We start from the raw sequence: 13,655 nt of genomic DNA, 5'->3' as shown, positions 1-13,655 counted from the left end.
TATAGTAAGTACTGTGATAGAAGAAATACTGTGTGCTGGAGGGGCACCTAACTGAGTCTTGAGTGGTTGAGGAAGGTTTCCTTAGGAAATGATATCTAATTAGTGACCTGAAAGTAGGCATTGGTGTGATGAATGGTGGAGAAAAAAGGTAACACTGCAAGTAACTTAGTGTGTCTAGACTAGTGAGTAGAGGATCTCGTGGTGGGGTTGGTAGTTTTGAAAGTACAAGTGGTGAAACTCAAGAGGTAAACAGTAGTCTGATTAGGGTTTTGTTTAGGAGTTTGGGCTGTTTTGTAGGCAGTGGGAATCTATTGGAGTATTTTAAGTAGAGGAAGTACTTAATCAGATTTAAGATTTTAGAAAGATAACTAGATGCAGACTGGAAAACAGATTGCAAAGGAGGGAGACTGGAAACAGTAATACAAATGAGGCTGTAGTCTAGGTTAATGTCAATGATTTTTTTAAGGGAGTAGGTGAACGCAAGAGATTTAGGAGCTGAGTAATTAAGACCTGGTGATTGAATTTGGGGGACTGAAAGAGAGAGGGTCAAGTAAAGGACAGTGCATGGTTACTGAATTGGATTGGGTGATTGTGTCGGTGATTTCATTGATTTCTAAAATTAAGGGACTTCTCTGGTGGTGCAGTGGTTAAGAATCTGCCTGCCAATGCAGGGGACGTGGGTTGATCCTTGGTCTGGGAAGATCCCACATGCCGCAGGGCAACTAAGCCTGTGCTCCACAACTACTGAGCCTGTGTTCTAGAGCCTGTGAGCCACAGCTACTGAGCCTGCATACTGCAACTACTGAAGCCCGTGTGCCTAGAGCCCGTGCTCCGCAACAAGAGAAGCCACCGCAATGAGAAGCCTGTGTACTGCAACGAAGAGTAGCCCCCACTCGCCGCAACTAGAGAAAGCCCGCACGCAGCAACGAAGACCCAGCACAGCCAAAAGTAAATAAATAAAATAATTAATCTATAAAAAAATAAAATTAGGAATACCAAAGCTGGAGTATATATTAATGAGAAGGTGAGGATTCATTCTTGGACATCTGAATCATAGGTGCCTCTGGGGCATCTTAGCAGATGACTAGTAGGCAGCTGGTTATACTACTTTTCTACTGTGAGACATGATCTTTTGGCTGGATTAGTGCAGTAGCCTCTCCTGGGGCTCCTTAATTCCACTCTTACTTTCTCATTATATTTCAGCCAAACCAGTCTCCTTTTGGTTCTTAGAAAATACCAAACTTATTCTTGTTTTAGGGTGTGTGCTCTAGTTGCTTTTTCTTTCCAAGATGCCCTTCTTCATGTGGCTGACCGTTTTGGTCATTTACATCTTTTTAAAAATATAAATAAATAAATAAACTTATTTATTTATTTATTTGCTTAATTAATTAATTAATTTATTTACGGTACGCGGGCCTCTCACTGCTGCGGCCTCTTCCGCTGCGGAGCACAGGCTCCGGACGCGCAGGCTCAGTGGCCATGGCTCATGGGCCCAGCCGCTCTGCGGCATGTGGGATCCTCCCGGACCAGGGCACGACCCCGCGTCCCCTGCATCGGCAGGCAGACTCTCAACCACTGCGCCACCAGGGAAGCCCTATTTTTAAATTTATTTTATTTTTGGCTGCGTTGTTTCTTTGTTGTTGCGCGCCGGCTTTCTCTGGTTGTGGTGAGTGGGGGCTACTCTTCGTTGCGGTGCGCGGGCTTCTCATTGCGGTGGCTTCTCATTGTGGAGCACGGGCTCTAGGCTCGCGGCTTGAGTAGTTGCAACACGCAGGCTCAGTAGTTGTGGCTTGTGGGCTCTAGAGCACAGGCTCAGTAGTTGTGCACAGGCTTAGTTGCCCTGCGGCATGTGGGATCTTCCTGGACCAGGGCTTGAACCCATGTCCCCTGCATTGGCAGGTGAATTCATAACCGTTGTACCACCAGGGAAGTCCTGGTCATTTACATCTTAAATGACATGTCAGCTCTGCACACCCAGTCAGTCTTTAATATTACACTCATTTTAATTCTCTGTGTAGTTAGCACTTATTACTGACTGATATTTTCAGTATCTGCTTTATTTTTCCCCCCGTTTACAAGCCTCGTGATAGCAGGAACTTCAGTGCCTAGAGCAGTGGCTTGCCCATAGTAGGGGTTTAATATTTTGTAAATAAGTGAATGCATAGAGTTCTAACCTGGGGATAGAGATTTAGGAGTTATTAGCTACACCCAGGTGGTAACTGAAGTCATGAGTGTGTTTGAGACAGTATAGGGAGAGAGTTTAGATTGGGGAGATAAGAGCTAGTACAGAATCCCCAGTGAGTAAGGGACAAGTGGAAGAGGAGGAGCTTGCAAAGAATACTTGAGGAGGTGCAGTCTGGAGAGGTAAAAGAAAAGCCAAGCAGAGTATGGTGTTAGGAGAAGAGAGTATTTGAAGAAGAATAATAAGCATTTCAAGACTGTCTTTCCTGTAGTCGGATGTCTTTCACAGGGAAGATTTTACAGATTCCTTGAGAAACCTGTGTTTATGTTTATGATGCCTGTTTTTCATCCTTTTCCCTAAGCCTCATCTTCTTTTGGGCTTACTATGCAGTTTTAGCCAGTTTCTTCTCTTTTCCTTGTGGTGATGGAGAGCTGCTGGGGTAAATATTGATTGAGAGTTTGATATTAGAGGATGAAGGAATGGAGGGTGTCATGAGCTCCTAAGTTCCAGAAATAAGCATATTTATTAGAACATTGAAATGGGAGAAGAAACAGATGATGAAATAATATAATTAAAGGTAAAACATGTTATAATGCTTTTCTGAGATGAACATCGACTCAGGCAAAAATATTTAATGTTGGTTCCACTATACAGAAGGCTTGAAATTGAAATCTGTGACAAGGTTTCTTTTTTCTCTGCTGACTGAAATTAAGATGTTAGTTTATTTTATTATATTCGGAGTACATTGTTTATTGATTGTTTTATTTTGGGCTCAAGTTTTCAGAATTTGCTTAGGCCAAATTAGACCTTGTTAACCATCAGATAGACAGCAAGTAATTGCTTGATTGAAAGATAATTTGTATATTTAAGAGTTTGAGATCGACTTCTGAATAATTCAGATCACATGATAGTCAGAAACAGCTCATTAAGAGGCAGAGACTTGCTAAGGAATCCTTAAGTTTTTAAGGAGCATTCAAATGTTTTAAATTTTAGTAAAATCAGTTTTAATTTTGCTAATGACAGCAGATGTGTGGCAAACAGCCAGGGCTTGAGCTTAAAACAAACTTCTAGAGATATTCATGGATAGAATGTCTGGTTACTTATTGAAATCATAAAGATTCTACTCCAGTGATCCAGTGTAAGTTTATTAAGATGGTGGTGTGCAAAAAAAGTATTCATACATGTGTTTGAGCCATTTACTAGCATTTCTTGTTTGTGATTCTTTTTTGCTGCACTGGGTGGCTTGTGGGATCTCAGTTCCCCAACCAGGGATTGAACCTGGGCCATGTCAGTGAAAGCCCAGAACCCTAACCACTAGGCAACCAGGAACCTCCCTGTGATTCGTAACACTATATAATTAGTAATGTCTAGACAGTTTGTGGTGAGAAGAATATCCAGAAGTATCAGTTTTAGGGCTTCCCAGGTGGCGCAGTGGTTGAGAGTCTGCCTGCCGATGCAGGGGACGTGGGTTCGTGCCCCGGTCCGGGAAGATCCCACATGCCGTGGAGTGGCTGGGCCCATGAGCCATGGCCGCTGAGCCTGCGTGTCTGGAGTCTGTGCTCTGCAACGGGAGAGGCCACAACAGTGAGAGGCCCGCATACCGCAAAAAAAAAAAAAAAAAAAAGTACCAATTTTAGAGCAACTTATTTTATGTGATTTGTTTGAATGACTTTGATCATTGTAGAAAGGATGGTTGTCTGTGAAACTTTAGACAGTAGATTTCAGTTGTTCAGACACTAGGTGAGTGTTGAAAGCTTATTATTCTACCACTCTGTCCCTTCACTTTTCTCTGCCCAGGGCTGTATTCCCCAAAACAAAATTTTTAAGTAATTGATATATAGATTCTATAGATAAAGATACTTTAGAATTAGTTTGCTGTGTAGGTAGACAAAAATAAAATATCAGTTATTTAACTGATCAATGTCAAATGTTATAAGCCATAGTTATTAATTAATTAAATAGAAGTGTTTTTAAGCCTTTTTTTTTTTTAACTAATATGCCATCATAACCTACTTAGGATCTGATGAATAGTTAAAATAAAGCCTTTTGGGATTTTCTGCACATTTTGGTTATCAAAACATACCATGTAGGAAGCAACCTAAGTGTCCATCAACAAGATGAATGGATAAAGAAGATGTGGCACATATATACAATGGAATATTACTCAGCCATAAAAAGGAACGAAATTGAGTTATTTGTAGTGAGGTGGATGGACCTAGAGTCTGTCATACAGAGTGAAGTAAGTCAGAAAGAGAAAAACAAATACCGTATGTTAACACACATATGGAATCTGAAAAAAAAATGGTTCTGATGAACGTAGGGGCAGGACAGGAATAGAGACACAGACAGGGGCAGGACAGAATAGAGACATAGACGTAGAGAATGGACTTGAGGAGTACTCATATTTTGAAACACAAACTGGCAGAAATAAAAGCAGAACAAGGAAATCTGGGAAAGAACCAACTATAGAGCTTACAAATAAAAGTGTGATCACTAAAGTAAGAATTTAATAGATTAAATAGCCATAGTCAAGTAGAGAATTAGTAAATTGAAATTCACCCTGAATGAGCATAGGAAAGCAAAAAGATATTCCAAGAAAATGAAAAAGCTTTAAAAAGGCATGAAGCTCTAGCCTATATTTAATAGGCATTTCAGAGAGAGAGAGAGAGAATAGAGAAATGGTGTAGAAATTATATATAAAGAGATAATGGATGAGAATTTTTCAGAATTTGAGAAAAACAAGGATCTTCGGATCAAAAATACACTTTTAGTACTAAACAGGGTAAATGAAAAGAAACCCATAGATTTCAAAACTGAAACAAGAAACAACCCAACTTAAAAGTTGCCAAAGAGAAAGTCAGCCTGCTATCAGTACAATTGTTGCTCTCTTGAAGTAGACTTTTTATCTGCAACAATATGCAGAAAATAAGGGAGGAGTATTTGGAGTGATAGCCATGAAAGGGTAAGAGGAAAAATAAATGTTACCCTAGAATTTTATACTTGTCTAAATAACCATTCTAGAGGGAAGGCAAAATAAAAACATTTCACATATATAAAGATGACTATCATTTACTACTAACCTACCCACATTAAAAAAAAAACTCTTCAAATATGTATTTCCATAAGATGCAGAGTAAACTCAGGGAAAGAAGCGTTGGGATATAAAAGGGACAGTGAAAAGCAAGAAGTGGATAAAATGTGTTGGAAAGTTAATTATTGATAGTAAAAATCATAAACATTTTATACTAAATGCTACAATTTTAGTCAAGAGTAATAAGATAGAAGAAGTTTTCAGTGGTTAAAGGTTTTTTTCTTGTTCAGAGGAAGGTAGAGATGGGGAATAACAGATGGTTAGAAAGATTTATAGGAAAGTTATGTATGTTAAATTTCTAAATGGAATCATGAAAACAGTAGAACTATAATCTTATAAATTTGAAACCAGCATGGGCGTGGGGTGAGAGGAGGTTATAGAAAACTTTATAAATCTAACAGATGGCAAGAAAGGCAAAAGAAAAATAAAAGCAAAGGAAAAAAAGTATGGTAAACCGAAGTCAGACGATAAGGTGGCAGAAGTCTAAATCAGGTAACCAAGTAGTCAGTCAGCTTTCATGGTGTTGCCTATCATTTATATATACTCATATTCTAAATATGTAGAAATGGTTCATTTCCATTTATTTCATCATTTCCACCTCTATATAAAATAAAATCAATATTTCCTTGATTCCATCCTCTTTTCTAGCTCTTACTAAAGTCCAGATATTGCTTTCACTTCCTCATCTCCCATTCTCACCTCAACCTGTTGCTCTGTCCCTACTCTTCCTGCTGAAACTGCTGTTGTCAGAAGGTTGCCAGTGATCTTCATGTTGCTGATCCAGTTTTCACTTCTATCCTCTTTTCCCAAAAATACACAAATATCTACTTATAAATCAATTATTATTTTAAACATAGAGGTAATGTAGGAAAGTGGTTAAGAGAGGAGACTAATCGAAATGACTTGGGTTTCAATCCTGACTGTGCTTCCATGTTTAAAATACTAGCTGTGTGACTTTGAGGGAAGTTCCAAAACTTCCTGAATAAGATGAAGATAATAATAGTACTTACCTCAGAGCAGTTTTGTGAGGATTAAATGAAATAATGCAGGTAAAACACATAGTGTACTGTATGTGGCACATGGCACATACTTAGTAAATGTTAGCTATTGTTAATAAGCTCCAAAATGTTATATTATTGAATGAAGATATGATAAAAGGTTTTAAGGGTGAGATTTTTATTACAAAATATTTGATACATATAAAAGAATACATGCTATGTATATGTAAGTTAGAAAGCATAATAAAATCAACGCCTGGGAATTTACCACCTAACCTGAGAACCTTGCATTCTTCTTTTTAAAACCTTTTTATTTTATTTATTTATTTATTGTTTATTTGCAAGCTGCATGCGGGCTTCCTCTAGTTGTGGGGAGCGGGGACTACTCTTCATTGCGGTATGCGGGCTTCTCATTGCGGTGACTTCTCTTGTTGCAGAGCACGGGCTCTAGGCACGTGGGCTTCAGTAGTTGTGGCACACGGGCTCAGTAATTGTGGCTCGTGGGGTCTAGAGCGCAGGCTCAGTAGTTGTGGTGCACGGGTTTAGTTGCTCCGCAGCATGTGGGATCTTCCCGGACCAGGGCTCGAACCCGTGTCCCCTGCATTGGCAGGTGGATTCTTTTTTTTCTTTTTGAGGTACGCGGGCCTCTCACTGTTGTGACCTCTCCCGTTGCGTAGCACAGGCTCCGGATGCGCAGGCTCAGTGGCCATGGCTCACGGGCCCAGCCACTCCGCGGCATGTGGGATCTTCCCGGACGGGGGCACGAACCCGTGTCCCCTGCATCGGCAGGCGGACTCTCAACCACTGCGCCACCAGGGAAGCCCGAGGCTATCATCTCTTCATATGTTTATTGGTTATTTGTATTTCCTTTCCTGTGCAAGTTTGTTCTTGTCTTCTGCCCTTATTTTTTCTAATGGGTTGTCTTTTTGTTAATAGATCTGGAGGAATTCTTAAATATTCTTGATAGTTATCCTTTGTTGATTATATTTGCTGGATATATCTTCACCTATTTAAGTCATGAATTTACCTGGAATTGGTTGTTTATGGTGTGAGGTAGATTACAGTTTTCTTTCATTAAATTTTTTGGAGGGGAGGGAGTTGTACAGTTGTTCCAATAACCACTTAATCGTCATCCTTTCTTCATTGAATAGTATCTATAGAACAGTTTTGGGTGGAAGAATCGACAGCATGTGCCCTTGTTTTAAAGTGATGCATCTAAATTTTCACCATTGAATGCAATATTTGTTATAGGTTTGCTTTACCCTTTAAGGAAGTTCCTTTTTGTCCTAATTTTCTTAAAAAGGTTTGAAACTTGTATGGGTGCTGAATTTTATTAAATGCTCTTTGTTTAGCTCCTGAAATGATTCTATAGTTTTTCTCCTTCAATCTGTTAATGAGGGGAATTAATAGCTTTTCCAATGTTTAACTACTCTTTCATTCCTAGGATAAATCCAACTTGGTCTGTGATAATATTATCTTTTTTTTTTTTTTTGGTGGTACACGGGCCTCTCACTGTTGTGGCCTCTCCCCTTGCGGAGCACAGGCTCCAGATGCACAGGCTCAGCGGCCATGGCTCATGGGCCTAGCCGCTCCGCAGCATGTGGGATCTTCCCGGACCAGGGCACGAACCCATGTCCCCTGCATCGGCAGGCAGACTCTCAACCACTGCGCCACCAGGGAAGCCCATGTGATAATATTATCTTTTTTATACATTGCCAGATTGTCAGCTAATATTAATTAAGTTTATGGGTTTGTATGAAAACAACTGCTTAATATCTTTTTAAAAATGAACTTTACAGCAGAGAATATTGGTACAGAACTGAAAGCTCCACTTATTAAGCAAGAACCTCTCCAAGTAAGAGGTAAATATATTTTATTCTATTTTTTATTATAATGGTGTTTTGAATTAAATATATAAAGTTAGTTTATATAGAGCTCTTTATAGTTATAAGGGTATGTTCATTTTTCTTTAAATATATTGACCATAACAATTTATTCTATTTATAAACTAATTTTCTACTGAAGTTTACTTTGCATTTTAGTCATAAATTTTATGCAAGTTCTTTTTTCAAAAGCCCAAAGAAAGGAGTAATGGCAAATAAAAATCATCAATTGCTTTATCATTTTTAGAAAAGTAATGTGATTAATAAAGAAAAAGAGGCCAACACCTACAGCTTGTTCAAATCCAGGTAGAGTTTGGACATTCTTGTCTGATTTCCTTTTCTGGGAGTGATTGAGTGATGAAGGAATTCTTGTTTGTAGCTCTCTTCTTTATAACGCGCTATGGCTTCCATCTCCAAAGTAGCATGTTTCATGGAGTTACTAATTCTGTGATTAGGAGCACCATGGCTTTGGTGTCAGATAAAAGTGGATTCAATTTGTAACTTCAGGACATACTAGCTGTATGACTTTGGGCAGTTTACTTTATTTCTCTGAGCCTTAGTTTCCTCCCTATAAGATTGTGCTAAAAATGGGACTTCTTTTCTAGGATAACTTTGGAGATGATAGTGTACAGTCACAATTAAGACTACTTAATGTTGTCTTATCATCAGTAATCTGGGCTAGGACAGGCCAACAGGGATTTCTAGCTACTTTGAAGAAATTATTAAAAAGTAATGTAAAAAAAAAACCTAATCTTTTTGAAGAGCAATGTAATTCTCCTCTCTGATCCAGAGAAGTTTATTTGGACTTAGAATTTTAAGATTTTTAGAGTAAGGTAGTTTAGAGAAACTCATGCAAAAAGAAACCTGAACTTCTTTATATACTTTTTTTCAAATAAGGTTTTGGTTTTTATATTGAACTTTTATTTTTGAAATGTTCTTGTTAACTATTATTTGTGCCTTTGATTTTAATAGTTCGTGTGTTATTTTAAGATTCTTTTTACCTACTGTAGTGATGGATAATTTTAGTCTTAATTTATTCTTTCAACTTGTAAGTACAATAGAAAACTCAATAGTTACTAGACATTAGAATAGAATATGAAGTGGCTAGGTAACAATTTTCAGAGGTTTGCTTATGTTATTTGTGTTTTGTGACCAAAAGTCTCACTATAAAAATGAACAGACCAATGTTGACTGTAATTTTTAATTCATAGACTATAATTGATGCCAAATTGGTATTTTATTTTATTATTGATGTCTCTGGCTTTTTTATGAACAGGTTGATACTTGATAACAGGAAAAATTTAGAAGGCAGTATTTTACCTATAGTCTATAATTAACTTCCTATAATTTTTAACTGATAAAAATGTTCCTTATAGTTACTTCATCTTCGTTACATTATGTGAAATTGCCCAATGACTTTCAGACTTTTTTGACTGCAACCCACTTCAGAAATACTAATGATCTAGTATATATATAGATTACTATATGTAACTGAAACAAGTTTTCACAAAAAGTGCTTGTTCTTCATTATGTGCAGTACTCTTTGATTACTTTCTATTTTCATTTTTTATAAAATGCTGGTTTCACCAGTGTTTGTAAAACACCAAACCAATGTCTAATTTTTTATTGAAACTTCAGTTCATTTTCATTTAGACCCTAAGCAATTTAAATTGTACTGGTACGATTTAAACAGACCAGTAATACCTATATAAGGTATCGTTTAGACAAAGGGTTGACATTTTGTCATCAGTTACTGATGAACTATGGAGATAAAGCTGGGTGGGTACAAGTGTAATTCTGTCCTGTTCTGTACTTGGAGTAAACTTCTTTTTTTCTGACGCCATTCAGTGCATCACGAAAAACAGTTTTCTATGGAATTCATTAGTGAATCCACTTAAAACTCAGCATATGTTCATCTTCAAATGTGACTTCCAATGTACATATTTAGTATGTTTTCCTATATTTTTGGTTTTAGTCAAAGCAGTCCTTAAAAAGAGGGAATATGGACCAAAGTACACTCAGAATAATTTCATCACTGGAGTCAGAGCAATGAATGAGTTCTGCCTCAAATCCAGGTACAGTAATTTTTTAAAAATGGGTAGTTCTATCTAAATCTAAATAACCAGTTATTTCCTAGAATTTGTTAACCCGCTAACATCCATGTGGAAACTTTACCATGGCTCCTTCCTAAATTGAAGAAGTATTTTTATTCAGTTAAAAAAATGTTACAATTTTGGGGCTTCCCTGGTGGCGCAGTGGTTGAGAGTCCGCCTGCTGATGCAGGGGATGTGGGTTCGTGCCCCGGTCTGGGAAGATCCCACATGCTGCGGAGCGGCTGGGCCCGTGAGCCATGGCCGCTGGGCCTGTGCGTCCGGAGCCTGTGCTCTGCAATGGGAGAGGCCACAACAGTGAGAGGACCGCGTACCGTGAAAAAAAAAAAAAAAAAGTTACAATTTTTAGCTTACTAAACTGAAGGCTGCTCCAGCACGAGCAGTTCCAGTGTTTCTTGGTTCCTTTAACTCAAAAAGGTAGGTTCTTCAATATCTTTGTGTCACACAAGAACCTTAGGAGTTTATTGTTATGTTAATATGTAGTAAAATTATCAATAAGTTTATTTGCATATTTGTATAACTTTAAAATTTTGGGTTTTTTGGTACAGCAGTTTTATTATGTTTATGTTCACACTCCAGCTGTGATTCACGTTGAGTATAAATTATTTTCCTTCTCTCTGGTATCTTGTTATTAATTTTCTTGTAATTAAAGAGATTTAGTGAGGTATTTTCCACAAATTTAAACTTTTCCCCCTCTTTTGTGTCTTTACCTAGAAAAACCATATTTATGTGCAAGATACCTTGGTAATTTTAACATCAGATGATCTAGCCTCCCTCACCCCACCCCACCCCCAGCCCATGGTCATATGATCTATGGTATAATATCAAGAAATAAGGATTCCTGTAATCAGTTTTATAACTTCCATAACTATTGAAACAACAACCAATTATAATAATGATATAAAACTATATTCTGTTTCACATACAACAATTTTGTGAGTTAAGTAGGTTAAGTATTGCTATCTCCACATCATAGGCCAGGGAACATAATAAAGAGTGATGATGTAGCTTACTTAGTGAGTCAGTGACAGAGAGGGAACCAGAGTATATATCTTTTGTTACTTGGTACAGACTTTTTTTTTTCTTTTTTTTTTTTTGCGGTACGTGGGCCTCTTGTGGCCTCTCCCGTTGCGGAGCACAGGCTCCGGACGCGCAGGCTCAGCGGCCATGGCTCACGGACCCAGCCGTTACGCAGCATGTGGGATCTTCCCGGACCGGGGCACGAACCCGCGTCCCCTGCATCAGCAGGCGGACTCTCAACCACTGCGCCACCAGGGAAGCCCCAGACTTTTTTTTGATGTGTGATAGTTGATTGTTAAACTTACTTTATTTTATTTTTACTTTTTATTTATTTATTTTTTGACTGCACCACGCAGCTTGCAGGATCTTATCCCTGACCAGGGATTGAACCCAGGCCACAGCAGTGAGAGCCTGGAATCCTAACTATTAGGCCACCAGGATACGCCCCAGATTTTTATTTATAGGTCTTTTCGTTGCTATTACAAACTTTCCTTAGGAAGACCAATGATCAAATTTAGTATGACTATTTAGCAGTGACTTGATGAATGTATTAACCTTTCAGAATTTAAGAGAAAGGAAAATAATTAAATAGCATGAAATTGACACATATTCTTTATAACTTGGTATCTATGAATGATATTACCACTTAGTATTAATCTGGATATAAACAAATGACTGTAAATTTTAAATTTAAATTCTTAAATAGAGGGATAATACTCTAATCCATGTTCTTTCCACTTTTCACTTTCTTTCTTCATACATCAGACATTGCAATGGTGTGTCCCTAGCAGATAAAATGCAAGCACTAATAAAGGAATTGACTCTCTACATATTATGTTATGGTATCTATATTGAGCATCAAGAATAATTCTTAGTGTTTCAGCTGTCTCTAAGTCACTTTTGTGTACAAAATGTCATCTTTAAACTGCTTTTTATAGGCTATACAGATTTAGCTATTAAAATGAGGATCAGTGTAGTGGCTTTTATCTGCCCTTAATCCTTTTAAGTACATGAACCATATGAACCTTGTCTGAATAAATTCAACATATTTCTTTCTTCAGTGATCTAGAACAACTTCGAAAAATCAGACGACGAAGTCCTCATGAAGATACCGAGTCCTTTACTGTATACTTGAGATCAGATGTGGAGGCAAAGTAAGAATATTGTTCTTTTAGAATAAAAATACAAGCTGAATTTGGGATTAATAAAAATGTATTTTAGACAGACTTAGAATTTTTAAAATGCATGTTTTAAAAGCAGAATATTTTTACATTTCTAAATTTATCTGAGTTACTAGTATGTACTAGTTAGCAAAAAAAGTCATAATTTATGAGAAAATTTGCTGTTGAATTCACTCTTACTGTTTAGATTTAATTTAGAAAAATTTAAGTGCTTTATATTTTTCCTAAAGGACCTTATGCTTTGTTGTTAAATTCTCATATAGTTTTAGTTATCTAGATTTAAATATGATTATAATAAAGTCATTAAAATTGTCATTGTTGGTGGTCGTGTGTACATAGATCTTTGGAAGTTTGGGGAAGCCCTGAAGCTCTTGCCAGAGAGAAAAAACTTCGTAAGGAAGCAGAAATAGAATATAGAGAAAGTAAGTATATTAAATTTACAGCTGAGTTAACTGAAAAGCAACTTGTAAGCAAGACTTGTGCCTATAATAACTATGCCCTCCCTAGTGGTTGCCCACCTCTTGGCTTTGGCTTTGTTGCTTCTAGCAAATACCAGTTTTCATTTTGGGATTCAATTATTTTATAAAAACAGTATTATTTGTTTTCTCCTCTATAGCTTTTTAAAGATCATGAGAGCAAGCAAAGGTAGTTTGTGGTTTCTATAAGATATATGAATATTAAAACTTAGGGTCTGATTTGAAGATTGTACCTGTTTAAAGGTAAATCCTAGTTTCTAAGGGGTTTTGGCCTCTCAGAAGCAGACAGCTGTTGAGCATCTTTATATTCACAGATATGCTAAGGAGAGCTGCACTTAAATCCACAGGAATGAAATGTTTAGTTTCTTTTTTTAAAATTTGTTTTTCAGTGAGGTAACATTGGTTTATAACATATATTTCATGTGTACAACATTATATTTCTACTTCTGTTTACCCTACAGTGTGATCACCACCAAAAATTTAGTTTTCATCTGTTACTGTACAGTTGATCCATTTTACCCGTTTCACCCTCAAGTAACCACTACTGTTTTCTGTATCTACATTTTTGGTTTGCTTTGGATTGTTCATTTATTTCATTTGTTTGTTTGTTTTTTATATTCCACATATGAGTGAAATCATATGGTATTTACATCTCTCCATCTGACTTGTCTCACTTAGCAGATGGTAAGAGTTCACCTTTTTTATGACTGAGT

The 13,655-nt window shown here is 37.2% G+C and overlaps 1 protein-coding gene across 4 annotated transcripts in view; it reads left to right on the top strand.

Annotated features, from left to right (window-relative positions):
• Window positions 1-13,655, top strand: part of SLC30A9 (solute carrier family 30 member 9) — a 72,319-nt gene that overhangs the window by 14,695 nt on the left and 43,969 nt on the right. For 3 of the 4 annotated variants that reach the window (XM_060148266.1, XM_060148264.1, XM_060148262.1), the window contains exons 3-6: window positions 8,071-8,133; window positions 10,130-10,229; window positions 12,347-12,441; window positions 12,790-12,888. In XM_060148266.1, the coding sequence (XP_060004249.1) occupies window positions 8,071-8,133; window positions 10,130-10,229; window positions 12,347-12,441; window positions 12,790-12,888 (357 nt within the window). The remainder of the gene's footprint in view (window positions 1-8,070; window positions 8,134-10,129; window positions 10,230-12,346; window positions 12,442-12,789; window positions 12,889-13,655) is intronic. The other variant, XM_060148263.1, reaches the window with a different exon arrangement.

The sequence above is a fragment of the Lagenorhynchus albirostris genome, chromosome 4 (assembly GCF_949774975.1).
Source record: "Lagenorhynchus albirostris chromosome 4, mLagAlb1.1, whole genome shotgun sequence".
In the NCBI taxonomy this organism is placed as follows: domain Eukaryota; kingdom Metazoa; phylum Chordata; class Mammalia; order Artiodactyla; family Delphinidae; genus Lagenorhynchus; species Lagenorhynchus albirostris.
This window is presented reverse-complemented; position numbering and strand designations above follow the sequence as displayed.